General features: G+C 48.9%; 1 protein-coding gene and 1 long non-coding RNA gene across 3 annotated transcripts; one reads left to right on the top strand and one right to left on the bottom strand.

The window, feature by feature from the left end:
- The first annotated feature begins 36 nt into the window (after nucleotides 1-36).
- LOC143824759 (uncharacterized) lies at nucleotides 37-20,936 on the top strand. The gene is made up of 5 exons (XR_013226859.1): nucleotides 37-322; nucleotides 5,659-5,723; nucleotides 7,060-7,199; nucleotides 14,476-14,565; nucleotides 20,778-20,936. It is a non-coding gene; the product is annotated as an uncharacterized LOC143824759 (long non-coding RNA).
- Nucleotides 2,617-26,526, bottom strand: LOC143824756 (protein-arginine deiminase type-3-like). 2 transcript variants are annotated; one of them, XM_077312352.1, is made up of 16 exons: nucleotides 26,441-26,526; nucleotides 13,551-13,731; nucleotides 12,701-12,770; nucleotides 11,689-11,750; nucleotides 10,982-11,099; nucleotides 9,825-9,950; nucleotides 9,291-9,469; nucleotides 8,684-8,787; nucleotides 8,275-8,386; nucleotides 7,928-8,035; nucleotides 7,268-7,419; nucleotides 6,352-6,496; nucleotides 5,607-5,700; nucleotides 5,443-5,522; nucleotides 4,141-4,269; nucleotides 2,617-3,251 (listed from the first exon to the last, which is right to left on the bottom strand). In XM_077312352.1, the coding sequence occupies exons 1-16, from the start codon at nucleotides 26,512-26,514 to the stop codon at nucleotides 3,018-3,020; spliced, it is 1,968 nt and encodes a 655-aa protein (XP_077168467.1). In that variant the 5' UTR covers nucleotides 26,515-26,526; the 3' UTR covers nucleotides 2,617-3,017. The 2 variants fall into 2 exon arrangements, with proteins under 2 accessions (XP_077168467.1, XP_077168466.1); XM_077312351.1 differs by lacking the exon at nucleotides 26,441-26,526 and adding an exon at nucleotides 18,450-18,618.
- Nucleotides 26,527-27,070: the final 544 nt, after the last annotated feature.

The raw sequence follows: 27,070 nt of genomic DNA, 5'->3' as shown, positions 1-27,070 counted from the left end.
GCCGTGCCCGTCTGCCGGCTCAGGGCTTCGGGGCGCTTGGCATGGGCATGGGCATGGGCATGGGCAAGGCGGGCGCGGCCCCGCAGGGAAGTGCCCTCTCCGGACGCCCTTCCCCCCGGGGCTCCTTGGCGCCAAAGAAGCCGCGGGCGGCCCTCGCACTTCCTTGCCCACAGACGGCCCCCTGACCTCGAGCAGTGTGTGCCCTTCCTCCCAGGGCCTGCAAGAAGCCCCGATGCCCCCTTCCGAGGACGGTGCAGGCGCTGGTTTAGCTCCCAGCGTTACGGAGACCTTCAAAAGTCCGCAGGGCCCGTCCACAAAACAGGTCAGTCCCTCTGCAAAGGAAACCGGCAGCACTCTCAAGCTACTGGGAGAATATGCTAACCTTCCCTTGCTGACCTAAGTCCTCAGACAAAGGAATGGCCAGAGTACATGACAATGTGAGATTGCAGAACCTGAATTAATTCACAAGGTCAGGACAGTGGACCCCCCTCCCTCCCTGACCGAATAGGCACCTGGGATTCTTATCTTGCTGCAAATGCTAATTTCTGCTCTGCTCTGCTCAAGCAGTCTGCAGCATGGATCATAGCTTTGCATCCTTCATGAGCATTCTTCACAACGCCCTTCCCTTCTTCTGGCAAGGACAAAAGGACTCATGGATCACCATTCCTTCCCTGCTTCTGTCCCACAAAGGGAGCTTCCAGCAAGCAGCCTCTGCCATGAAATGCCAAGGTGCTCAGGGACATGAGTCTAACTGCCCTATTGCAGACGGACGCAGCTGCCCACTCAAACTATCCAAGGAAAGGCAAGCTCAGTTAGAGGGAAATTTGAGAAACGGCTCCTGTTTCTCTCCATTATCCCCTTCCTGCCTAACTGGTTTGGAACGTGGCTTCTGGAAGGGAAAATTAAGTAGAATAAAGCAAAGCTACACTTCTTTTTCCCTTTCTTTTCTCCTAGGTAGGGTTGACTCTGATTAGCTTCCGGGGTCTGATGCAATCAGACTGGCCCAGGGCCAGGATGTTCAGCCATAAGGCACAGCCGACACCCACGCAGGGGGGGTCAAACTGCGGCCCTCCAGAGGGACTACAATGGACTACAATTCCCAGGAGCCCCTGCCAGCCAACGCCTGTGTCTACCCCTGTGTCTTCACAAACTTAGGCCCAGTCAATATTTGGTTTTCCAACAAATAGTGCAGAGAAATTGTCTCTGACTGCTGTGGAGCAATATGGCCAAAGTCTAAGAGCCAGGGCTTTCCACCAGCCCAGTCCTTCTCACCATCATGTCCTCCACCGGGGGGGGGGGGAGGGGGTCTGCCATCCACTTCAGCAAATAAAAATAGTTCCACTGAGTATAGAGTCAGTGTATTTGTCTAGTGTTTTCCCATTCCTTCTTCTCCTCGATCTCCGTCTAAAAGCCCTAGAAGCCATTTTCCCCCTCCTCCTTTGACAAAATTCTCCTCAGCTGAACCAAAATGGCTGCCGTCTGCCTCAGAGCTCTCTCTGCCGGCCCTAGCCAATGCAGAGGAGCCAGGGGCTCCTCTATCTTCCCTGTCCTGTTGCCCTAACCAGAAAGGGCTCCCCTTTCTTGCCTGAGGAGCTGCACGGTGCTGAGGCAGCCCCCCAAAAGGAAGCCGGAGCGGAAGAGGCTGCTGGTTGCTCTGGAGGCTGATAAGAGCTTAATAAGATTTTCTGGGCTCCCGTCTCTGCCCACGGTTCAAGCCGCAGATTGCGGCGTTATCCAGCTAATTGGAAGGGAATCCTTTTGGAAGGGAAGTGGATGAGGAGAATCCTGCACCTTGGTGGACTTGAGAAATAGGATGTAACTTGCCGTAAAGCACAAACCAGTTATTTAGTGAAACAGAGACACTGATAGCAGTGTTTCCTATTAGCTACGTCCATTTTCTTGCATTGTGTATGGTGAAAAGGTTGAGCTAAAGCTGTTTACATTTTAAATCAGTTTGTCTTGCCACTTCTGTTCTTGAGTTAGCCCCACAGAGCCCACACGGAAAGAAGTGGTACTAACTCCCTCAGTTCGCTATTAAACAGAGATCCCGCCAAGTTCTCCTCAGTGGCGCAACCAAAATGGCTGCCATCTGCCTCAGAGCTTTCTCTAGGTTCCAATTAGACATAAAGTTGTTCTTGTGGCCGCAGTGAGAATAACACCATTTTAAAGTGGGGGCCCTCCCGTGTCATTCCCCCCCTCCCCCCATTGCCTTATCAAGTGCCAAAATGGCGTCTTCCCCCACATCCGCATCTCGTGGCTGTTTGTTTTGCGTAACTAGTTCTGAGTAGAACATGGCTCATCATTCATTGGAATAAATTATTCAGTGGAACCAGGTCTTCTCTTTTCTGACTATTACATATGATGCTGTGTAATGCTAATACCATCTGTTTTGTCACTGCAAAATGTCACAATCATTGCACATCTCTTCCAGTGAAGCATCTGCAGTTCAGGACAGAAGAGGCCACCATATTCCATTTCAAAATGTAAACATTTTCTACCCTTTCTAGAATGCTTTGAAAATATATTTATTCCCGTAGAACAAACTTTCCTCATTCCATAAAGATTTGTAGAAAAGTTTCATTTTTATTCTATTATATATTTATATTATTACCCACAATGTGTCTTGCAAAAGGAATGATGGCATAAAAAAATAAAATTTTAAAGTACACATGATTATATTTCCAATGATTTGTTTTTCAATAAGTGAACATATCATAAATTTAAAGATCAGCCACCCTTTTCTTTCAAAGTGCTCATGTATCCCAAGCAATCTTTTCATTGTTATACAAAGTTTGGTGCCCTACTCATTCCAATGGGGTTTAAATCCTAGATTATCACTCATTTAAAAAAAAATATCCAAGGACTGTGATGTTCTGGGGTGTTTCCCCCTCTTTCCTTTCTCCATTTCTCCCACTCCCTTCACAAAATCTCTTGCCCTAGTCATCCCCTCACCTTCACACAAAGTGCCAAAAAAATGTTAGGGCTCCAGTAACCCTTCCCGCCATAATCAAACTGATTCAAGGGACTATGTTCCACCAGTGGAAGGAGAAGGGTTCTCGGCAAACATTGGTGCCACAGTGAACTTCTCCGTTGTTCACATGGTACGCGAAAAAGTCATCAATAAACGTGCAGGTCAGGCCCAGCGGTTCCAGGAGGGAGCGGACCTCTGCTTCCAGGCAGCACTGCCCATCAATGACCGGGCCGAAGGGTTTGGGGATGCCCAAGTGTTTCCCCAGCACTAGCATGTTGACCTACAGGGATGAGAAGAGCAGCGGTCAGTGCGGTCTCAGCCAAGAAGAACTTTCCAGCTAAGGTTCCCATGGCCCTGAACACCACCTGCTGGCAACCCCCCCCCCCACACACAAAACATTTAAAACTCTGGAACTGTCCCCACCCACCAAGGATGCTTATGTCACATATTGACCACTGCCTCCCTGACCAGCCATGGAGAAGGAATTGCTGTCATTGTTTCTGCCCAAGGAATCCCGGAAGGGTTAAGCATTCTCTCCCAATGAACGTTCCCAGGGTGCGTCTGCAAAGCTGTATTAGTAAAGCTGGGATAAAACCAATTCCAATTTGGTTGTCAGGCAGCTTTTGTCACTGTTGTATTGTTAGAACCGCCCAACAGGTGCGTTGATGCTGAGTGACAAAACATTGATCGGCCAAGCGAACAAATACTGAAGAAAGTCCGATGGGTGGCTTAGCTCCTCCCGAGTCGCAGCGGTGGATCCGCAGCAGCAACGCAACTGCTGAAAACGCAGCAAGGCCGCGCATCGCCAAGGCTTTTTCAGAGGCCGGCCAGGAGGTGGCGAGGGAGAGCAACTGAACGATCAGCCCGAGGCCAGCCTTATGCTCAAGAAGGGAGCCCGTCGGGATGCCTTTGGGAGGTTCATGCGCAGGGTGAGGCTGTGGTGGCTGCCCTCTCCCCCCCTGGCCAGCCTCTGGGGACCAGACCACGCAAGTTCCATCGAGGCAAAGCTTCTCCCTCACAACGGCTGCCTGTTTCCTCAGTGCTGGGTCTCCACACCAAAGGAGCACGCTAACAAAACCCGTCCCCCTGAGCAGGCGAGGCGAGCCCCGCAGAACCTGCGGCTGGGTCCCTCCTGGGCACTTCGGAAAGCCAGCCGGTGGGTGCCTCACCATGTTGGGGAAGAAGGCGTCTGCTTTCAGCTCGGTCCCGAGGACGAAGAGCTGCGGGATGTCGAGGATGTCTCCTTCGCTCAGGCCCAGCTTCTGCTTGAGGATGCTGCGGTTCCAGTCAATGTAGCCCTGGAAGGAAAAGGAGCCGGCCGCGGTCAGTCCGGGCAAGCGGCCACCCTTAGGCATCCCAGCGGTTCACGCCAGGCACAAGGCGACGGGCTGCCTGCCCCACAGGGCCACACTCAGCACCACCCTCCACCCTCGACCTCAGGAGAGCTTTTCGCCTCAGATTACGCGTCGTATTTATTTTGTTCATGGACTCCCGGTGCCCTGCCTCTTCCCTTGGCTCCGGGCGGCCTCACCTCAGCGCGGTTTAGTGTTTTCTCAAGAAGGGGAGGCCAGCCTCAGGAGTGGCAAAACGGATGCGAATTCACGAGGCACTTTAGTCTCACCACCTCACAAAAGTTCGCCTTTTGTCATCATCAGCTGTGCTCTGTGGCCGACTCTGAATTTATGAGTGAGGTTTTTAAAAAATTGCCAGCGTGTTTCAGTTTGCCTCCATTGACTGTCTCTGTCAGGATTCCCTCACAATCACCCAGAAATGGCCCCTTCTCCTTGCTTCCCCTCGGCCTACATGGGAAATAAAGGCAGGGCCTTCCCAGCACCATTTTGTCTCATGGTAATAAGCCAGTGTTTTTTAATCTCTATATTATAGATACCAAATATTTTAAAATGGCCATATCTGAACCTGTTTCTGTTTGAACTCCACCAGCCACGAAGGTGTGTGAGCTACCAGAAGCCATGGTGGGACTTACTTCTCTTGAAAAGGCACATCAGTTTGGAAATTTTGTTAATTAGGTAAAGGGGGGGGGGGTTGCTTCTAGCCAAGAAGAGTTTGTTTTTATACCCTACTTTTCACTACCTGAAGGAGTCTCAAGGTGACTTCCAATCACCTTCCCTCCCCACAGCAGGCACCCTGTGAGGTAGGTGAGGCTGAGAGAGCTCTGACAGAACTGCTCAGTCAGAACAGCACCATTAGGACTGTACGAGGCCAAGGTCACCCTGCTGGCTGCGTGTTGCCTGATTAGAAGCCACCACGCTTATCCACTACATCACACCGGCTTTCCCATTCTGGTGGCAGCAACAGTGACTCCCGGGGGGGGGGGGGGGGCTGGCTGACAAATCCTGGCATGTGCCTCTCACCACCCTGTGTCAGAATTCCTAAGGTGCCCCCAGCCTCCACTGAGAGATTTCTTTGCAGCTGGAGATCCAGAAAACTGCAGCAGTTCAACAAAATATTACCTGTGTGTGTATGGTGTCCCTGTAATGGGTTTTGTTCATTAGGATCTCATCAATAGTCTTTCTCCTTTCTTCCCCTAGGCCTACGTGGGAAATAAATGTAATAAGTAAGTCCAGCTGGCCAGGGTGGGTGGCTAGAAAGAAAACAAACTTTTGTCTTGACTCACCTTCAAAGAGGGAGACATCCCCATAACCTTCTCTTTGCTTCTCTTTGAACAGATTGTAGCACGCGACAGGGCTGGCGAGAAGCAGTCTGAAACCCTGCAAGGACAAAGACAAAGCAGGTAAACTGGGCTGGATCCAATTAATCTTTATAATCTCATACCACCGTCTGCCCATTATGGCCTTACATGGCTGAGTTACCATGATGACACAGAATGTTTATAAACATCCCAGCTTCTTAAGCCAGAGGCCGCAGAATGTTCACAGCCAGGGCAGTTTTCGGATTATGGAAGTAAGAAAATGAAATGGAACAGCTTTTTGGTGTTAAAAGACCTCTTCCATGAATTAGGCAATTTCGTTCAGGACAAGGCTTATCAATGGCTCATTTTATAGTTAGAAGGAAACCGTCAGTCCAAAGGCAATGGATCTTTGAATGTGAGGAACTGTCAACAAGGAACTGACAGTAATACAGGCCTTCCCACATTGCTCATGGGCTTGTAAGTGTCTGGCAGGCCATTGTTGGCTTCCGGATGCTGGACTAGATGACCCTTAGGTCTGAACCTGCAGAGCCCTCGGTCAAAACTTCACACCAGTTCTGAGAACAGGCCTGGCAGCCATCAGCTGTGGGTGACCAGGGACTCAGAGAGCCCAAAGAAATGGCAGGATGGGTTGGTGAAAGCAGTCCTGAGACTGGAATAATGGAAAACTGAAGGATCGTAAGAATTAAACCATCTTCTTGCACAGCAGTACCTTTCTGTCGGGAGCTGGAACAAAGGTCAAGAATTCATCCACATGCCCCACCTTGAGCCAGTCAGAAAAGAGTTCCACCGGGGACTGGACTTTCTGGGCAAACAGGAAGTCCCTGACCACTTTGGTCATCTTATTGCCACCAGACCTAGGAGATAAGGAGGGACGATAAGAGAAACAGAGTAGGTGCAAAGTGGAATTGGCACTCAGGAACTTGAGGGTGGCTTTTCACACTACTGCAGTTTCTTAGGTGCAGGGGTAGGCTCACAGGTGAAGAGCCATGCATTTTGTCATGTAAGAATGTCCAAGCATGTCTTTGTGCTTCTAGGAGCAGAAACAATGATTAGCAAGGATGGTTTTGGCAGTCCAGTAAGGGGAGATGGCACTGGGCAACAGAACCACCCTTTTGTGTGAATAGGGCAACACATGTATGATCCGGTTTCAGTACATGTGTTAGGAAACTCAGAGGCAATAGAGGATATGCATTCATGCGTACCACAGCCATCCCTCAAGGCGATTTTTATTTTTCTGGCACTATTGCCTGCTTTACCAAATTTTAGTCAAGTTCACTTTGAAGTCTGTCAACTTTCAAAGGGCAAAATTGTCTTTGATGTACATTGTATTCCTTTCAGTGTTTTAAAAGCAACATGTATGTAACCTGTAAATGCAAATATGTATATGAGCATGGTGCTCCTGTGCCTTTTCTGCTAGATGGCCTCATTGAATCAAGGAAGCTCGTCGTGGCTGACCCTGGGATGCTTCTGGCCTCTGGGTCACAGAAAATGGCTGTCCCACTCTCCAGTTCTGAGTTCCCCATGGACATGCAACCACTGGCAAGCCAGAACCCAAAGGTATACATGCCTATGATGCAGAGTGCATTCTTCCTATCCTTTAGAAGCAGCTGGAAAAAGTCTCTCACCTGTGGGGGCCGCCCCCAATGAGTATTCTCCCGAGAGGATATTCCTTTCCTTTGACTGCTACAGGAGGGCTGACTTCCAGATTCCCAAATGAGTCCAGACTGGTGACGGATCCTTTCTTAGGCTCTCGAGTCACATACCCAAAATCAGGCCCCTCAGAACAGAAGAATTCAAGAGTAGTGGTTGTGCAAGAATTAACAGTAGCCTGGTAGCCTAGAAACTGATTGTCCTAAGTGATTGACACTGTGGGGCAGGGGGATGAGTGGCCTGTGCTTCACCCCCCCCCCAGCAATGCTTTCCTGAGCCAAAATGCCCCCGGGGGTATCATTTGCCCCCGTGAAGGAATGCATGTGCATTATTCAGTGCATGTCAAGTTCTGGCCTCAGTCCAGCTTAGTAATTTGGGGCCAATCACTCATTTTCTCACGCTGATCATTGCAAGGATAAAAAGTAGGAAGGAAGGAAGGGAGGGAGGGAGGGAGGAAGGAAGGAAGGAAGGGAGGGAGGGAGGGAGGGAGGGAGGAAGGAAGGAAGGAAGGAAGGAAGGAAGGAAGGAAGGAAGGAAGGAAGGAAGGAAGGAAGGAAGGAAGGAAGGAAGGAAGGAAGGAAGGAAGGACTACACTCCAATAATGGAAACAACATGCTGAGGAGCCATTGACCTACCAGAATCTTCTTAAACGGATACTCCTTCAGCTCTCTGTTTCTGGGGGAGTCAAAGACCACAGGGAATAACTTATGGGGAGACTCCACATAACCAAACTCAATCTCATCCTGTTGGCAGAAAAAAAAATAGGATCAATGTTCCTCTTAGTCTCAGTTCCCAAACATCCCTGGCCATTAGCAAATTATTTAAACAAAGAAAATGGCATAATAGCCTTGTGTAGTGCAAGTCTGAGGCTTAAGTCTGCTTGGATCTAACTGGACCTCTTGTGTGCTTAGTGAGCTGCTGCTCTCCCCATCCCTGGGCTTTTTGCTGAGCCCCTGCTCTTGTGCAGAGTCAAGGATGATACCTGGATCCATCGGTCATTCATATTTTCTTCCAGCGGGCAAATGGTCAGCTTGCAATTGGCTTCCTTGGCCAGAGTTCTCACAGCCTCCAAAAACTCCTCGTTGTCCTTCACGCTGCTCTCAAACATGTAAATAAAAGGACGAGTCAACAAAGAGGGCGCTTCCCTTCCCCAAGTAGACAGTGGAGCCTTGACTGCCACTAAGCCCATTCGGGATTTGTTTGGCCCTAAGGGTTCCACCCATTTCCCAGGTCTTGTTTGTTGTGTGCCCAGAATTCCATGGCAGGACTGCAGTTCTTGGACACAGCCTTTAGTCTACCAGAACAGCTGAACAAGCTTCATTTTAAATAGTGGCTGCAGCACCTCAAGCAATTCTGGCACCTCCAAAACTGAGCCTTGCTCCTGCCCTTACCTGCAGACAAAGACTTCTAAGGGTTTCATTGTATTGGGTGTCATTATCCAAGGAGCCACTCGGAAGACCACCGTGTCTGAGAAAACAGGGGTGTCTAGAAGATCCTGCGGAAATCAAACAGGGAGAGACAATTTCTAAAAGCAACCGTGGAGAGGCCTGTGGAGTTCCGTATGCTGCTGAGGAAAGGAAGCTGTCTCCTGTTAGTCAGACCGTTGGATCATCTAGTTCAGCACAGTTCGCCAGGAGCGCTAATTTCCCAGCATCTTGTTGATTTGGGACCCGCATATGTCCTTCGATATGCCCCTGGGTGCCAACTATGATAGTCAGGTGGCCCATCTGGCTCTGACCAGAGCCCAGGCCTCTTCCATCTTGGCTCCAGCTCTGTGGGCTGGGTTCCCAGAAGAGGTTCTATATGTTTTATGTAAACCGCAGAAGAATTTCCCAATGAGATTGCTAGAGACGGAACAGGCAGCCTTTGCTTTGCCACCAGACCATGTCCTGTACCACAGAGCTGTGGCCACTCCTATATAAGGCTCCATGGACTGTAACCAAACTACCACCTCTACTCCACCACAGACCACCTGCACATTTTCCACCAGCGCCGTACCTGACTAGAGGCCTCCCAAAGTGTGGCGTTCAAGTAAACCAGCCCTTCAAAAGAGACATCGGGGAAGGCCAGCCCCTCCACAAAGAAGCAGGTCTGCTGTTTCCCATCAGAGCATTCCACTGTGTGGAAGAGTTTGTCTGAGCCCAACACGTGCTGGTAACTGGAGAGGGAAGCATTGCCTGCAGCAAAATGGAGCACATGGCACAGCATCAAAAGCATTTTCTGAAGAGTGGGGAAGCGGAGAGAAAAGGAGTCACATAAACGTGCCATGTCAGACTCTCCCTTCCTCCTGAGCAGTCCGATCCATCTGGAATGTCCCTTGAAAAACAGGAGAGTGATTTTAAACTGGTTTAGAGGGCCAGGGTAGACACTCTCTGGGGCACTTGGGATGACAAAACAGAGGGGAAGGCATCAATGGCTGATCCATCATTTAGGGTCTGAACGAGACCCTTCCCCTCTTCACTAGACCCCCAGAAGCATCCGTATCTGGCCCTCCCACCAGGGCAGAGAGTAGGACAGAGCAATAAAACTCACCACCATCCTGGAAGACTCTCAGTCTGGGTGCGTCTGTCACGGAGACATGAAGAAGCAGCTTGTGGTTCTGAAAGATGCCAGCCGGGCCTTTGGTAGTCAGGATCACAAGGGACATATCTTCCAGGTCTTGGGGGGAAAGAGGTGAAAGATGGACTGTGCAACAATGGATCCTCAAAGGTGTCCTTTATCAGCCCCAAGTCTGTCTGCCCAAAGGAAAGTCTTCTGCGAGTGAGGGTGACTCTCTGGGGGACCTCTTGAAAACAGTTAGGAAATAGCCAATGGGGTCTCTGAAGCGAAGGTGGGTACATGCACCTTCTTCTGAAGCCATGAGGGCTGGAAGCCCTGGGTGGCCACTGCATTGATTCCATGGGGTCTGGGGTTTATTTTCACCATTCTGATTATCAAGTAAGGTGAGAATGAATGAGGACTGCTAGCTAGTAGAGGGCAGGGTCTGTTCTCTGGTTGTATATTTATATTTATTCATAAGCCCACCTTTCTCCCAACACTCGGGAGTCAAGGCAAGGAATGACAAGATTTAAAACAATGAACAAAAGTGCATCCAGCAACCCCCCCCCCCGAAGACACAAAAGCCAGCAAAGAATACGAACCAACTAGTTCTAGAACCCTGAGCCCCTCTTGAACACCACCAAGGTGGGCTTTCCTTACATTTCCCAGGAGGAAGCTCCAAAGCACAGAGGCTGGGAAAGAAAGGCCCAACAGGGCAGTTCTTCAAGAATGTGGCTCCCAGGTCAAGGCAGATTTCCAGGGTAAGCACCACATCTTGAACTGGGTCTAGAAACCTGCAAGCAGCCCTTGAGCACCATCGCTCTCCACTGATTAAATATGGGCTGCTGCTTTTTGAACCCACTGAAGTTTCCAAACTGATTTCAAGGCAGCCCCACACTGAGCAGAGAGCATGTTACAGCAGCCTCGAGTCTGCAGGGTTGTGGCCAGATTGGCTGGGTCCAGGAAGGGAGGCCGCTGCACAGCGGAACAGACAAGAGACCCCAGTTAATTTTCTTGGCTGCTGAGTCACCTCAGTAGGAATCTGCTCAGGATCGACTGGAAGAGGCACAAGACAACTAAGCAAGTGGGTTTTTTTCCTGTGTGCCCCCCCCCCCCGGCCGCGTGATGTAGACCTCGGCCCTGGGGAATACCTGCACGGGATCGCACGTGTGAGTAAGCAGTGTCCATGTTCCCGGAGCTTGGGCCATCCCTATCACAATTCACCAACAAAACAGCTCCTTTCCCACTGGGGCCCCAGGTCCATTTCTTCTGTTGAGGGAATGGAAAAAGAGAAAGAAGAGATCCAATGAGTGGGGGGTTTGTCTCTCTCTTTCCAGAGGAAGGACTTGACCCTCAAGGAGAGCTGAGGAGAGTCTGAGCTTGCCAGTTGTCGCTCCAGTTCCATATGCATTTTTGTGCAGATCTCTTCCCGGGGTGAAGTCATATGTCTGGAATCTACCAGCCCTCATTTGGAAGTCAATATGATTTGAATCTGCACACGGATGTGAGCAATTTGAACTGAGCTTGTAAAAAGATGGAAAGAATCCACTTTCTCGAAATATTGCTAAACCCTGTCATCCTAAGGATGTGTAGTGGGATTTTCAGAAGACCTGGTTTCACATGGTCTCATCTGTTGGAGAAGACTGCTTTACAGAAGACTGCTTGATAGGGGAAATCACCCTCTTTATACCTGCTTTGAGTAGAGTTCTTCCCTTGTGAACTTCAGTCTGTTTTCTGGCTCTCAGCTTCTGTGCTAAGAACTCCATCTGCTTCTGGTTGCATGGACCCCTTGGCTCTGATGCCAGATACTGAAGCACTTCATGCCTCATCCCCCAAAGAATAAAAATTCATCTGTTACCTTGTTGGTTGAATTGATCTGCACCACTCCATCCCGGTTGGTATCCGCATCCAGAGAAATAGCTAAGAGCCAAAATTAAAATATCAGTATCGCCTCCTGGATGTATCTGACATTGTGCATAAAACCAGACAGCCCTTTTGAGCCGTGTTTTGGAGTACCATTTCCTCTCCAAGGAAGGATCAAAGCAGCTTGATGGGAGAAACAGACGGAGAGCCCAAATACGGTGATCTACCACAAGGAACTGCCAAGGAATTTCTATGATGCCGTTTATTTCAGAGAGATGAGAGATCCCTGTCAGGACATCCATTCCATAGAGGCTTAAGTGGGGCTGCATTCCCCCACATGAACCTATCGGACCACTCTGGGCATTTTCAGAGGCCTCGCTTCAGGTGCGCCTGAGGCTGGGCAGAGAGCAACGCAAAGAGCACCAAATTCTCAGTCATGGCACCAAATTCTCTCCCCCGGGAGATGCATCAGTCACCCACTATCCTTGCCTTCCATGCCAATGTGTGAAGACATTCTTGTTTAGCCTTCCCACATTAATGCTTAATAGCCCCCTCCCCCGTTTATGTGTTTTATTTAATTGTTTTAAATATTATGTTTGTATCTTAAGCCGTCTTTTAATGTCGGGAAATGGTTGCTGTCTTGGGGAGCCCAAACTGGGTGAAAAGACAGCACAGAAATAAATTAAATTAATATATAGATCAGGAATGTTGCAAAATATTCCCTTTCTTAGAGACGAGAGATTATCTTGGTGAGTGGATTATTGCTGAGGCAGTGGTTTTTGCCTTCTCATTGCCCAAAGTGGCATACAAATACAGCCCCCAAGCATGAGAGGGTTGGAACATGGACAGCATTAAATATTCAGGTGCAAAGTCAAGGTCACTGAGTCCTGGAGAGATACCCGTTTGTTCCTCAGTGTATACAATATCTGGATTAGGATGTCATTCTTCAGGAATGCAGAACTGTATCGCAATGCCTGTGTGCATCTCGGATTCATGTTATCACTTACCCACGCAAGTGAGGTACAGCCAAGCACTGGCAAGCATCTCTTCTGTTGAACCATAATAGGAAACTCTAACCTACAGGAAGGTAAAACACTTGGTCACATTCAGCAGGAACTAAATCTAATGTTACAGTTTCTTTAATTAATTAACAGATCAGTTTTCAAGGAAAGAGCGCTTACATCTTTTTTTTAATTCAGCTATCAGACCAAATATGTGTGTAACTGTGTTAGCTGTCAGGTCTGCAAACTTTATTAGCAAATCAACTTTACTCTCATTAAGTCTGCTGTCTTTATAGGTTCGTTTGCTTACTCCTGGGTTTAATTTGTCCATTTCCCTTTCTGACTCTTGTCAGCTATTGCTTTCCTGGCTCTCTGCTAGAGCTGCATAGCGATTTGATATTGGAATTTTGTAAAGGCGGGAGTCTTTATTTGGAAAATAATCATCAATCTTCTTTTGTTTACTGGCTGGCAATAACTCTGCCTCTTTAGAGTCACCATTGTAAGCCATGACTTCTTTGGGTTATATTTCCTTTTGCTCACTCAGGTCTGTAAATAAATGTACAACAGTGACCAAGGTGCTAGGAAGGGGGGATCAGAGATGTATCAACCCTGAGGTTTAAAATGTAAGGCACCTCCATGTGTTTCATGAGAAATGGGAGGGAGAGGCTGGCTTCCCACCATCGTCCAAGCTGGAGCAAGCAACCCATTTGTAAGTGACCCAGGCCTAGCAGGCTATCCTAACCTACTCACACAAGAAGTCTTGATGTGATCTTAGGATTTATGAGCCCTAAACCAACAGCTTGCTTCCAGAAGGTATTCTGTGACTCACAGTGTTTCGTGTCATACCTGTGCTCACCTTGTTATCATTGACGTTGCTGCTGGGACCGTTCATGGCCACGATGACCTCCACGCCAGATTTCAGTGGCCATCTTGAGGGATCAGGGGACTCTGGGACAAACTTTGGATCACAGATGATGGATAATCTGAGACCAGCAGTTCCATGGACATTGAAATGAGTGGCACCCTTTGGGATGGATCTAGTGACAAAACACATTAGTGAAGGAAGCTTTCTGTTTTAAAAGGCGTCACAGTGAAATCTTTTGAAGCTGGTAGCAGAAACTTCAGTTAATTAGACAGGCCGTGATGGGCAGAAGGCCCTGGATAAGTCCTTCCACAAGGGAAAGCTGTCAAAACAGACCCGCTGTTTATCCTGAGGAAGGGCAGAATTTGAGCTGACTGTGAGAACTGATTTCTGGGATTGAGACAATTTGGTCCGTGATGGTTGCTCTGTGTTCACACATGCCAGTCAACACTTGGTCACTGGATTTTGAATACGCACCTGTGAATCACCACATATGCAGGAGACCCAGATAAAACCTCCATCTCTCGAGATTTCTCTCTCTCCAGCAGAACTCCATTCTGAGTATTCTCTTGAGTTTTTTAAATGTGACACTTTAGGCCTAACTCTGCTCTGAAAATATGGTCAGTATTTGTGTGGTTAAATATACTGCTAGTCTGCTAATGAGCAGACACTTGCCTCTCACCTTCTTATTTCACATGCCCGAAAAGTTGTTTGAGGTCATCCATATTTAAACTGCTACTTAAGTAAAAATTCTAACAATATCAAAGATAATAATACTTATTGAAATTACTATATCCTGGGTGAAGCACTTCATATTTTCAAAGAACATGAAAAGTTATCAGTCTGCACAAAACAAAACTTCTCCGTGGGGTTTGTACTTTGCATGGCTATACACCAATCTTTCCATTCACTCTTTCAGCACAATAAGAAGTACAGAGAAGAAAAGGAAAAACAGAGAGACGGACGGAAAGAGAGCAAGAGAGAGAAGAAAGAAGGATAAAGACAAAAAGTAAGTAAATGCAGGCAATTAGTGTCTCTACCCCATAAGATTCGAGTTCTGTAGCCCCCCCCCCCCCCCCAGACCAGCAGGAGTTTCAGGAATTGTCCCTTTTGCCAGACAGGAGTAGGAATGGCGATCTCTGCATCCTTTTGGCCCTGTCAGTAGGTGGGAGGGGCATTGTCAAGGACTCAGCCTTACAATGAATATTGTAATTGGTTTGCTTACCACAGAGGGGAAACGCCAAGGGCAGAAAATTCTCATCTGTGGCGAGATAAGAATCCTGTTTCCTTACTCTGGCCTGGGGGCTCAGCACAATGGCCCTCCCCTAGCACTGAATAGGGATGTAGGATGCTTCTCTCACTGCAGCTGCTAATTTTCTGCCCCCCAGCATTTCCCCTCCGGGGATAAAGCGGACTGCAATGTGCATCATGTGCATCCTTTCCGGGCATTCTTCACAACACCCTCCTCCCTCCTGACGAGGATAAAAGGATGCAGAGATCACCTTTTCTGCTCCGCTTGTGTCTGACTAAGAGAATTTTTACTCCCAAAAGCAGCTTTTCTTCTGAAACTCTTGTTGCTCCCTCAAGTACTTCTGCACGCAAAGCTTACTGCCCTGAAAAAGATGTGCAGAAACGTTATGCAATAGACCACAATCTTCCTGCTCCTCTGCCTCTCTTCCAGTGCCTTGCAGCAACTTGTAAGGAGAGATATTAATCTGTCAGCATGCAGGGGAAAGAAAGAGGCAATAAATCCAGCCATAACCCCCTGTAATAGCTTGTTCTCTTGCAGCTGGTTCAGCTAGATTTATGATCTGTAGTCATACACCCAATGACCATATTCCTGGAGGAGTCTGGAGGAGTGGGGAGAAGGGGGGACCTCACTAACTTTTAAGTGAGGTCGAACCTCTAGATGGGGCCCAGAGGTCTCCCAGAATCACTAGTGATCTTCAGACCTCAGTGATGGAGGGAAGGGTCACTTCCAGAGGACAAACTGTATGGTATCACCTCCCTGCTGAGCTCCTTCCCCTCCCCAAACTCCCCCCCCCCCATTCCCCAGACATTTCCCAGCCTGGAGCTGGCAAACCTACTTACAGGGCCAAAGAAGAGCATTGATTTCAGGACACTTTTCCGAAAATGGGGAACTGGTTTACTCAGGAGGGAGGCGCTACTAGTATTTAAATACTAAACCTTCTAAGATAAATGGCCAACAAGGAGAAATCACGAGGTCAAATCAGAATGGCCTCGTGCTCATCTTTCTCTGCCATCCTGGCCAGCCCAAGCTGGAACAGATTCTGGCTAAGCATTCCAAATGTGTGGGTTCACTCCCAAGAAGACGTCCCTTCATTTGCAAAACAACCCAGCGAGTCTCGTGTGCTCACCTGGGCTAGACCTAGAGCCTCCGTGGGCAGCCTTCAGAAGACCACTCTCTACAGCCTCTCCCATTTTCAGCCCACCTTCCCACCCAGGGCCTGGTAGGGGTTGCATGCAGAGAGTTGCCCCCTCGCATCTTATCCTCCCCTTTGAGGCTGGCTGAAGAAAGGAAGAGTGACGTGGCTGGAGCCTGCATGGAGGTACCAGGGAGTGGCAGAGAGAAGTGGCTCCTTCACCCAGCCAGGGAGGAGGAGAAGCCCTGTGCTCCAGTCTGCCTGGAAACTGTACCTTCTGATCCCCCCCCCCCAGACTCTAGATGTGTGCAAGCTATCTGGAATTATCCCATGCAGCTCCTAGGGGAGATTTTCATGTGGTTGTGCTCCATATATTCCAGGAATCGGAAACAGATATTGGCCCGAGGCCAGCTACAGACTTAGCCCCACTCCAGTCATTTGGTATCTCACATAGTAATATCCACTACCAAGGCCCAGTGGGAAGGCGGGGGAGGGGGGGATACAGCAGCTCCACATGTGGCATTAGGAAGGCTATCGTAATATGAAACATTATGAAGACTCCGTCCAGAAGGCCCCCATCCGCACCGTGTCCAGCTTGTCCACGCCCTACTTCCAGAGAGGTTCAAGGGACGGACATCGTGAGGAAATGACTGATGAGGGGCAATCCATTTTAGAAACTTGGTTCAAGCCCCTTGGTGCAAACTGCACTCCTGACCAGCATACAGGCCCACCAAGAGAGGGAGAGGAGCAGTAAAACACTTTTGAGTAAGTAACCCACAGGAAATCCATCTCAGGATTTAAATCTGTCACCACAACAGGACACCCTTCTGTGCTTGCAGAGAAAGATTTGCTGCCAGTTACTCATGTGAAAGACTGCTGCCTGATGCCATAAATAGCCTGAAGTAGCACCTGGTTCTCTGGGGTGTGTACCTTTTGCATCTCTGCCTCAAGTCTTTGCACACTGAACACTTGACCCTCCCCCCCCCCAATATCAGGGGTTCAACATATTGCTAGAGCTGATCCTTTTGAACATTCACACCTCCCCATGCTTAGAAGCCAGCTGTAATGTTTCATATTAGGGGTGGGCTGCATAGTCTTGGATTCAGAGTTGAGATCCTGCAGGACATTAACTACTTCCTGGGTGACTTGTAGAACCTGTAAATGATCAGGTTCCTTGGAGAACCAGGCCTTCCTCTCATGATAACTGGTAGTAGCTCTGCCTCATCATCATTGTCCACTTGTGATCTCCCATCTCCCTGTTTTAGTTTTTAAGTGCCTATAAAAAGAAGCCAAAACCTGGCTGGTGTAAGTATCTTTGGTTGAGATGCAAGAAACAAACATCTATATAATAAAAGCTTCAGAAGTCAGAAAGTTCTTTAGAAATTTGCCCTCTCTTGCCATTTTTACATAGATTATATGCCCTGGGTTCAGTATTTGGGAAATGGGTTTTATTCCTGCTTCCCAACTGCATTGTAGTATATTTGTTCACCTCCTGGGATTTTGATTTGCTCTATAGTTTTGGGAAAGATCATTGGAGGCTGCTATGTGTGAGAGGAGGTGGGGAGGAACAATCACTTCCAGGGGAGGGGGGCAAGGAAACTGGAAGCCCCATTGCTGCTGTGCTGTCAGGGCCGACTCGCCAGCCCCTGTTTGGTTCCCTGGCCTTACAAAGATGAGGGTCATCGGCCACTGGTGGCTTTGGGGGAAGAAAAAACAGACCTGTGGCTTTTAACCATGAAGACTAAAAAATGGAACCTCCATGTTTAGAAGCAGCCTTTCTCTGGCATATGGAGGGGGCAGCTGCCATCATGCCTTAATGACCAACTTTTCCAGGGCATTCCAGGAATCATATTAACAGCAACAACAATGATATTCAACAGTATTTATATAGTGCCTTTTCCTAAGTGCCCCACATCTGAATAATCCTCACAATCACCCTGTAAAGTAGGCCAGTGAGAATGGGAAAAAGACAGGGACCAAGGGGGAGTGACTTTGCCTAAGGCAACCTCAGAAAGCTCCTGTCTGAACTGAGGTGTGAACGGCACATCCCAGTGTGGGGTCATGATTAAGAGCAGCAGACCCTAATCGGAACCAAGTTGGATTCCCCATTCCTCCTCCCCATGAAGTCTCCTGAGTGACCTTGAGCCAGTCATAGTTCTCTTAGAGCTCTCTCAGCTGCACCTAAAACCATACAGTTGGAAGAGACCTCCAGGGTCATCAACCCCCTGCAGAATGCAGGAAATTCACAACTAAGTGTCAGCTGGCATTTCTGTAGGCATGCAATAAAGGGCCACAAGAGCCAAGCACCAGCGCAGTCCCTTCTGCCCACCTACTCACAATCTGACTAAATACACAGAATCAGCAGGTACCTATTGTGGGGAGAGGAAGGCAATTAATTATAAGCCGCTTTGAGACTTCTTCCTGTAGTAAAAAGCAGGGTATAAAACCCCATCTCTTCTTCCCCATTACACGGCAAAAGCGCCCACTTCTTTCTGCCATCATCACTTACCCGCTGACATTCACGGAGATTTTTGTTCCCATCACGCAGACCGCATAGGTGGGCTGCTCAGGGCTGACCCGGACAACTCTGTGCTTGGTTGTCATCGTCTCCTCTTATCAAAGGGGCCTCTCTGGTGCACCTGAGCTGTCCTGGTTTTGGCCAAACAGGAGCGACTGGCTTGAAGGACAGGGGAGTTCTGCTCCTCCCTGTTCGCTCCCAAGGCAGATGGAGTTTTATATAGCTGGGGATGGGAGGGAGGGAGGGCCAGCACTCCCCCAAAATCCAGCCTTCCGCCTGCAGTCAGTCTAGGGACTGGGTGTGCTGCATCATCATCAGGGAAGGTCCTCACACATTCAGACACAGAGAGGGTTGGTCACCATCTGTAAAAATGCTATAATTTCACCATTCACGTTTTCCTAGAATATTACTCAAGGTGCTAACAGGTACTGTGCTTAATTTGCAAGGGAAGCAGGGCTGTTGCATGAAATAAGAACATCAGGAGAGCCCTGCTGGCTCAGACCAGGGAGGGTCCATCTAGTCCAGCTTCCTGTCTCACACAAGGGCCAGCCAGTTCCTCTGGAGGGCCAGACACAGAGCAGAGAGGCCGAGGCTTTCCTAAGGACATCAGGAGAGCCCTGCTGGGTCAGACCAGGGAGGGTCCCTCCAGTCCAGCCTCCCGTCTCACCCAGGGGCCAGCCAGTTCCTCTGCAGGGCCAGCCACAGGGCAGAGAGGCCGAGGCTTTCCTAAGGACATCAGGAGAGCCCTGCTGGGTCAGACCAGGGAGGGCCCATCCAGTCCAGCCTCCCGTTTCACCCAGGGGCCAGCCAGTTCCTCTGCAGGGCCAGCCACAGGGCAGGGAGGCTGAGGCCTTCCTAAGGACATCAGGGGAGCCCTGCTGGGTCAGACCAGGGGTCCATCTGGTCCAGCATCCCGTCTCACACAAGGGCCAGCCAGTTCCTCTGGAGGGCCAGACACAGGGCAGAGAGGCCGAGACCTTCCTAAGAACATCAGGAGAGCCCTGCTGGGTCAGACCAGGGAGGGTCTATCTAGTGCAGGGATAGTCAAACTGCGGCCCTCCAGATGTCCATGGACTACAATTCCCATGAACCCCTGCCATCAAATGCTAGCCCCTGATCTAGTGCATCATCCCATCTCACACACTGGCCAACTGGTTCCTTTGGAAGGCCAGCAAGAGAGCATAGTGGCCAATATCTTCCCCTGGCTCTGAGATTCGGAGGACTAGTAGCTATTGATAGAGTTATCCTCCATTAATCTATCTAATCCCCCTTGAAAGCTGTTTACGAACAAGACTTGAGGGATGCATCATTTTATTTATTTATTCCGTTTCAATACTGCCCCCTCGAACTGGTCATCTTGGGGTGATGAGCAATTTGTTCTGAAGATGCCCAGTAGTCTCCTTCCTGGTAAGCAGTGGCAGGGAGGCATGTGGGACAACTGCCTGGAAAGCGATTTTATTGGTTTTGAAAATATCCTGGTTTCCTCTTCGCTACAGGAAGTTCTCACAGAACAATGAAAGGAGCAGTAGATAACATTAATGCTAAGAAAATACCAAATACTTTGTCTAATCGCACAAAGAAATGTCAACATCTTTATCTGACAGATGAAACAAAGCGCTGTCATGTCAGAAATCCTGAGCTCTGAAAGCCACCACTCACAGCTGCCAGCCCTCCTCCCGATGACCTCAGCATGAGCTCTTGACAGGTTGATGTTAGGATTTGGCTCCTTAATGGGGCAGAAATCATCACTGCATCACAGAGGCAGAATGGCAAATGTTCTAATCTGGGTCAGTTTGACATAGGCAGCAGGGAGTGGAGGTGCACCCTAATTAAAGAAAAAGATGGGCAGGATAAGAGGTCTGTATGAAAACAGCCCTAAACAAACAAGCCACTGCATTGGGTTTATAGGGTTATTTGGATGACCTGTGGGAAAACTTAGATTTTGCAGCTGTAACTCATCCTAGCCCTGCCCCCTTCCTGCAGATGCAAAAAGCAGTATGTCTCCTCCTTGCTGAATCCCAGGTCTGTAAAACTGCCCTCCTGGCACCGAACGGCGCACTGGAAGACGCAGTAAGGTGACTACAACAGCCCGTGGCCTGAATTAAGAGAGGGAATCAACATCTGCCTTAAGGCTTAAACCCCAATGAGACCGATCAGGAAAAGTATCAACAGCAAATAAGCCTCTTTGAGCACATTGCGGGATCTTCTTTCTTAGTGCTTTCCAAGAAAAAGAAGAAGAGTTGTTTTTTATACCCCACTTTTCACTGAAAGAGTCTAAAAGTGGCTTACTATTGCCATCCCTTCCTCTCCTCACAACAGACACCCTGTGATGTAGGTGAGGTTGCGAGAGCTCTGACAGGATTGCTCGGTCAGCAATATCAGGACTGTGATGAACCCAAGATGACCCAGCTGGCTGCATGTGGAGGAGCGGGGACTCAAAGCCGCCCCAGTTAACCACTACACTACACTGGATTTCTGAGAACACTTTAGGTGGCAGGATGACTGGTGGGTATAAAAAGAGACTGGGGAACATTTATGTATTTGCCAAAAGGGGAATTTAGAGACATTAGAGCAGGTATGAATCACAAGCAGATTTGGGGAGCCCTTTATACCCCAGTAATTGTAGGCCTGCCTGGGGGAGACAGATTATTCTATTTTTATGGTTATATTCTCAGATAAGAAACTGGAGATTTCACAAAAAGTGACTAAGTGTGAAGGCTTCTATAACTGGGAGATCCTTGATAAACACCACTGATAAATTGTCTTAACTGGCTGACCATAGTTCTATACAGATTTATTTTATTTAATTGTATTATATTATATTTGATGCACTACTCAATTTTAGATACCGAAGTTGTGACTGATTTTTATATATTTTATGTTGTTTGATTTATTATGTAACTCATTTGTATATTTTGGTTATGGACAATGAATGAATGAATGAATGAATGAATGAATGAATGAATGAATGAATGAATGAATGAATGAATGAATGAATGAATGAATGAATGAGACGGGGATGTTCGATGCAGCCTATAGCCTGCCAGTAGCTTAGGGTGTGCCAACCTCCATGAAGCCCCTGTAATTACAGCTCATCTCCAGCCTACAGAGATCAGCTCCCCTGGATGTGGGGCACTATGACAGGATGCCCACTGAGCCCCCCCTCCTAAAACCCTGCCCTCCCAAGGCTCTGTCCCCAAATCTTCAGGAATTTCCCAACCCACAGTGGTCAGCATTAAGAGCCCTGTCAGTTGTCCACTCCACTGAAAGAGGGCGGATCCCTTCGGATGGGGAAAGATGGGTGACCGTCTGATCACCCGATGGCCGAATTCCCTGGGCCTTTCAGCTACCACCTGGAGAAACGTACTCCATATCTCAAGCTGGGCACTAATTTTAATCAGCCTCATAGCAGTATCGCTGCATGGGAAATTCAGCCATCTCCTTAAGCTGCTAATTACTTGCATTAATTATTATGCCACATGTTTAATTGCAGTCAGTGGCTTTCAAAGCCTTCCCAGCTAATTACAGCAATGAAGGGAAGGCTAGCAGACCAGTTATTGTGCTCCTGTTCTTGTTTGTGGGAGGATTTATTTAATTAGCTAAATCACTTTGGCCATATGGGGGATGTCTAGCTCACACACAGTGTGCAAGCTTCTACGGAGCCCAGGAATAACACCAGGTGGCGGAGAAGGTGAGGATTTTTTGGGGAGGGGGGGGGAAGCACAGGCTATAAAGGGACGCTGGACCCAGCTCCAGTGGATCAGATCTCGTTAAGAGAAAGGGCATTTCTTTTATCTCAGAAACCTTGCATGACAGCTCTATCTAGAACCCTCTGGCCCCTCAGCATAGTGGCCTGGTGGGCTGAAATGACACATGAAGCTGCATTCGGCTGTCTCAGATCCTCTGGCCATCCAGTCAGTCTTGTCTGCTCTGACCGGGGTCTCAGGCAGAGGAAGGTCTTTCCCATCGCTTCCTGCCTGGCCCTGTCCACTGGAGATGCTGCTGGGGATTGAACCTGGGATCTTCTGTATGCCAGTCAGAGGCTCTTCCACTGCGTTATGGCCCTTCTCCTGCACCACATGACAGTGACTTGAGAGAGAGAAAGGAGCTGTCACAGAAGTAAGAATTGTAGTTGGTCATTAAATGTATATGCATTTTAACTTTTTAAAAAATCATTCAGGCCCCATCTTTATCCCCAGTGGAGAACATTAATCTCCTCGCCTTCTGCAATCAGATGCAATCTTATCCTCACAACAACCCTGTGAGGCATAACTATATTCACATACATTTGCATAGGTATGAAAACAATAGTTTCCTTTGTTTTCCAGGTTTCCTTTGTTCCCAAGTTCAGCACTCCTGCATGTCAGCAATGCCTCCTCTCCCCAATGGTTGTTTGGTTAAAGATTTTTTAAAGACCTGATTGCTAGAGATCTTCCGCTCAGTTATTCAGGAGCTGCCACTGATCAAAAGCCGTTTTGTTAATTCATCTGGCTAAACAGCATGTTGCAGTCCATAACAGATCTAACCATACTAGATTACCCCCACAGGGAGACAAGATTTCTCCTACCCTGCACATCACTTCAGGTCCATCTGGCTATGCTAGAATGAGCCTTTATCTGGCTGTCCATCATCTGTGATGTGTGTAATTAATTGAGGTACGAAAACCCCGGCAGAGGATTTATTGCCGGGGCTGGTGTGTGCCTAAACCAAAGCTTGATATTAAGGGATGAATCTGGCCATTTGTCAGCGGAATTATGGCTCATGTCAGGACAAGAAGCTAAATTGTTGTGGCCATGTTTGAGAAAATACTCTTTGAGGCAATGTCCTGGAGCTTCAGTTGTCCTCCAAACATTTCTGGGAGGAAAAACACCTCACTAGGCCACAGGAAAAAACAACAGCGCTAGGAAAAGACAGATGGATCGACTCCATCGGTCACTGGGATGGCAAGGCTGTTCACAAAAGGACATCTTGGGAGTCATAGGGTCGACATAAGCTGGAAGCAGCTTGAGGGCATTCAACGTACACAGGCCAAAGACAGTCCTGGAGATATTCAGGGGCCTCTCCTGCAGCCAGACACATGGCTCAGGAAAGGTTCCTTCCTACCCGTTAGGCTTAGCAGCTTCCAAGGGATGTGGAATTATTTCCAGACTACAGAGATCAGTTCCCCTGGAAGAAATGGCAGCAGGTGAGGACGGCCTCCGTCCAGCCTCTGAACTCTGCCCCACTCACACATCACCACCCTAGTTAGTTAGTTAGTTAGTTAGTTAGTTAGTTAGTTAGTTAGTTAGTTAGTTAGTTAGTTAGTTAGTTTAGAGCAGTGGTTCTCAACCTTCCTAATGCCGCGGCCCTTTAATACAGTTCCTCGTGTTATGGTGACCCCCAACCATAAAATTATGCGAGTGTTCTTTCACCAGAATTAAATCAAAACTGACCAATGGTGAGAAGATCCATTGTTCATGATTGTAAATAAATTGGTTTTTCCCCTGGGGTTTCTCAGTTCAGCTCTGCCTCTTTTCCCACCGTGCCAATCTCACTGTTTTTCACTGCTCCAGACAGACAAATGCTCCATCTCAATCTACCCTGCAAGGCTGTTGTGTGGATGGCACCCCCCCCCCTCCCGGCCAAGTTGCTTGCCTCAAAGGGGTCCCGACCTCCAGGTTGAGAACCACCGGTTTAGAGGCTTCTGTGCCAATACGAAATCTCCAGCGGTTACTCCTCCTCCTCCTCCTTCACAGCTGGCAGCCCTCAGAGAGACCCCAGCCAAAGCACTCCTCAGGGGCTGGGAGGCAGCCGTGTGGCTCTCTGAGGTCTGCCCATAAGTGCCCCTTGAACGCCATCAGGCAAGGACCAGTCATATTGAGATGAAAAGCAATGAGTCTCCTACAGTCTTGTGGATGTGGGGATGGAACTCAGAAGGGGAAAGAGCCCTGTCCTCCCTTACAGACGCTTAATGGGGTATTATTGACGACCATGTTTGCCCATTTCTCTCTCTCTCTCTCTCTCTCTCTTTCTCTCTCTCTCTCTCACACACACACACCAGTTGTTGTAATCCCTAACAGTCTGGGAGGCCTTTGGTGCAAGTCTCAACTCTGCCAGGAATTGAAGCGGTGGTCTTAGGTAAGCCCCTTCCTCCTAGCCTTGAGACAGTCCACACTATGGCCAGGGGCCCTGGCTCGGTGGAAGAGCCGCAGCTTGGCCTGCCGAAGATCCCAGGCTCAGTCCCTGGCAGCAGCTCCCGCTAAAAGCATCAGCCAGGAGGGGAGGTGGAGATACCTTCCCTGCCTGAGACCCTGGAGCGTCGCTGCCAGTCAGGTCAGAGTAGACAATACTAAATTGGATTCCTCGCTGGAAACTCCCAGAACGAATCTGCCAAAAGTCATATGAGGGACACGTAAACTCTGGGACATGCATGTCGCACGGCGTGCTACTCCTAGTCCAAGAAAAACTGCCTTTTTGTACCCTGCTTTTCACTACCTGAAGGAGTGTCAGAGTGGCTTACAATCGCCTTTCCTCTCTTCCCCCACAACAGACACCCAATGAGGGAGGGGAGGCTGAGAGAACTATGACAGAACTGTGATTGGCTAAGGTTCTGCATGGGTTGGACTAGATGACCCTGGAGGTCCCTTCCAACTCTATGATTCTATGAGTCAAGGTCACCCGGCTGGCTGCATGTGGAGGAGAAGTGAGGATCAAATCCGGTTCTCTAGATGAGAGGCCACCGCTCTTAACCTGGCTCTGGAGGGACATATTGCGAGGGATGCGAAGCTGCAAGACCCGTAACTGCTCTGAGGTCCATCGGACACGTTTTCCGGCTTCCCTTTTGCTCTGGAACGGGCTTCCCTTCCACACCACTTGCCAGATGGCTGCAGTGTGCCTTCCTTCCCCGATGGGTGGCTGCCCCATCTGAAGAGTGTGCCCAGGAAGCCCTTAGATACTGCCCGGGCAGGTCAGCAGCGGCATAATCCCGCCTTTGTAAAGTATAATCTTCCTGTGTGTCATGCAAGGAAAAGGTGGCAGGAATTTTAGGATGCATGGAAGCAGCTCCGTTTGCAACCGGTTGGGTTGGTCAGCTGGGTTCCTTCCCTTCCCCTCCCTCTCCAGAAGGCTCTGTTTTTAAAAAGTTTGTTAAATGAGGGCCTGGTAGATAAGAGGCGCAGTTCTTGCTTAAGGTTAGAGAAAGAGCCTCTGGAGTGTGTGCACTGGGTTCAAATCCAGAGGTAACCTGGGCTTGTGAAGAGCTTTTTGCCCAGGACCTCCCGGGAGAGTAAGAAGCAGCTCCAGATGGACAGAGAAGGGAAGGGTTTGTAAATGGGAAAGGCCTGCTGAAGGGCCATGCAGTATTAACATGGGCCGCTGTGAACAGATGAGCTGACCATGGTTTCTGGGGGCTGCCAGCTTTTCTACACTCGTTTCCAAATCCGTGTGGCCTGTTTAGCCACCGCAGAGGCAGGGCACTAGGGCGAGTGGCGCACTTCAGGGTGGGTCAGGTAAGCACCTGTGCCTCCTGGCACATCAGTGGCACTCCTCCTGTCTGGTCAGGCGGAAAGAAGCCAGCAGTGACCGAAATCATTGTTCACATCTTGTGGCATCTTCAGATTGTTTGTTTCCACTTACTCCATTGGTGAACATCTGCGTGTAAGGTTCACATTGCAGCCTAAGCCTTTTTGAGCCAGTTTGTATATAATAAAGAAAGGCTGAGATGTATTTGGTTCTCGTACATGGAAATATGGAAATAATGTGTACTTTTTAAACTTGTCTCTATGTTGGGCATACCTACTTATATACAAGACCTTTTAAAATGACATCTTAACACTCTTGTATGTGCAACTGAAGTAGATTTGACATTTTGTACACTTGCACTGCTATTAAGCTATACTTCAATTTTGTTTTTTGGGTCTCAGCCTTCTTCGGCTTCCCCTGCAGAAAGAGGCCGACAGCGCCCCCTGCTCCCAGGACCGCTTCCTGTCGCTTCCTGAGTTTACCTGCCAAGGCATGGAGGGCTGGCGACACCCAGTGGAATCGGCAGCAAATTACAGCTGGTCTTCCAGCTGTCCATCACCAGCAGAGTTCTTGTTCTTGTGACAGAGGAAGAGGGTGAACCTCAGCCTGCCTCGCAGGAAAACTCCAGACATGACCTGGAAAAGATGCAAGTATTATAACCATTTCTATTTCTGAAGTACCTGCTGTACAGAGGACAAGGGCATAGTTTCCTCCACCCCCCCCCCAAGAGCCTCATAGAAGCATAGAACTGGAAGGGACCCCAGGGCAGGAAATTCACAGCTCCCCCTCTCCTTCAGTGGCCTCACCTCTATGCCCAGAGGAGGGGTCTTGGCCACGGAGACGACACAAGGGGGAGGGAGTAAACTGGGCCAAACCTGCCATCTTTCCCATGATGACAAGTGCAAAAACCTAGCTCTAGTAGGGGATGAAGACGCAAGCACTGGCCCCTCCCCAGGGCTTCACAGCAAAGGGAAGGTTGGAGGAGGAAGTTGAGGGGGAGAAGAGAGGCCAGGCAGAAGGCGGCAGGGTGTTTTCACACAGCTTTAATCATGCCTGCTTTGTCCAAAGTAACAAATAAAGAGCTGTCTATCAGCAGGGGGCTCTCATCAAGA

This window comes from Paroedura picta, chromosome 15, assembly GCF_049243985.1.
Source record: "Paroedura picta isolate Pp20150507F chromosome 15, Ppicta_v3.0, whole genome shotgun sequence".
In the NCBI taxonomy this organism is placed as follows: Eukaryota; Metazoa; Chordata; class Lepidosauria; order Squamata; family Gekkonidae; genus Paroedura; species Paroedura picta.
Note: the sequence above shows the minus strand (reverse complement) of the source record. Positions and strands in the feature narration are given on the sequence as shown.

What these genes read in the sequence shown, in the direction of transcription:
- LOC143824756 (XM_077312351.1), bottom strand. Translation starts at nt 18,544, where the DNA reads ATGACAACCAAGCACAGAGTTGTCCGGGTCAGCCCTGAGCAGCCCACC. An exon ending in ACACGTGCGATCCCGTGCAG is followed by an intron (nt 9,951 to 10,981) that starts GTATTCCCCAGG and finishes TTTCCCCCCAAG; the next exon opens with ACCTGGAAGATATGTCCCTT. An exon ending in GGGACACCATACACACACAG is followed by an intron (nt 4,270 to 5,442) that starts GTAATATTTTGT and finishes TTTTCCTTCCAG; the next exon opens with GGCTACATTGACTGGAACCG.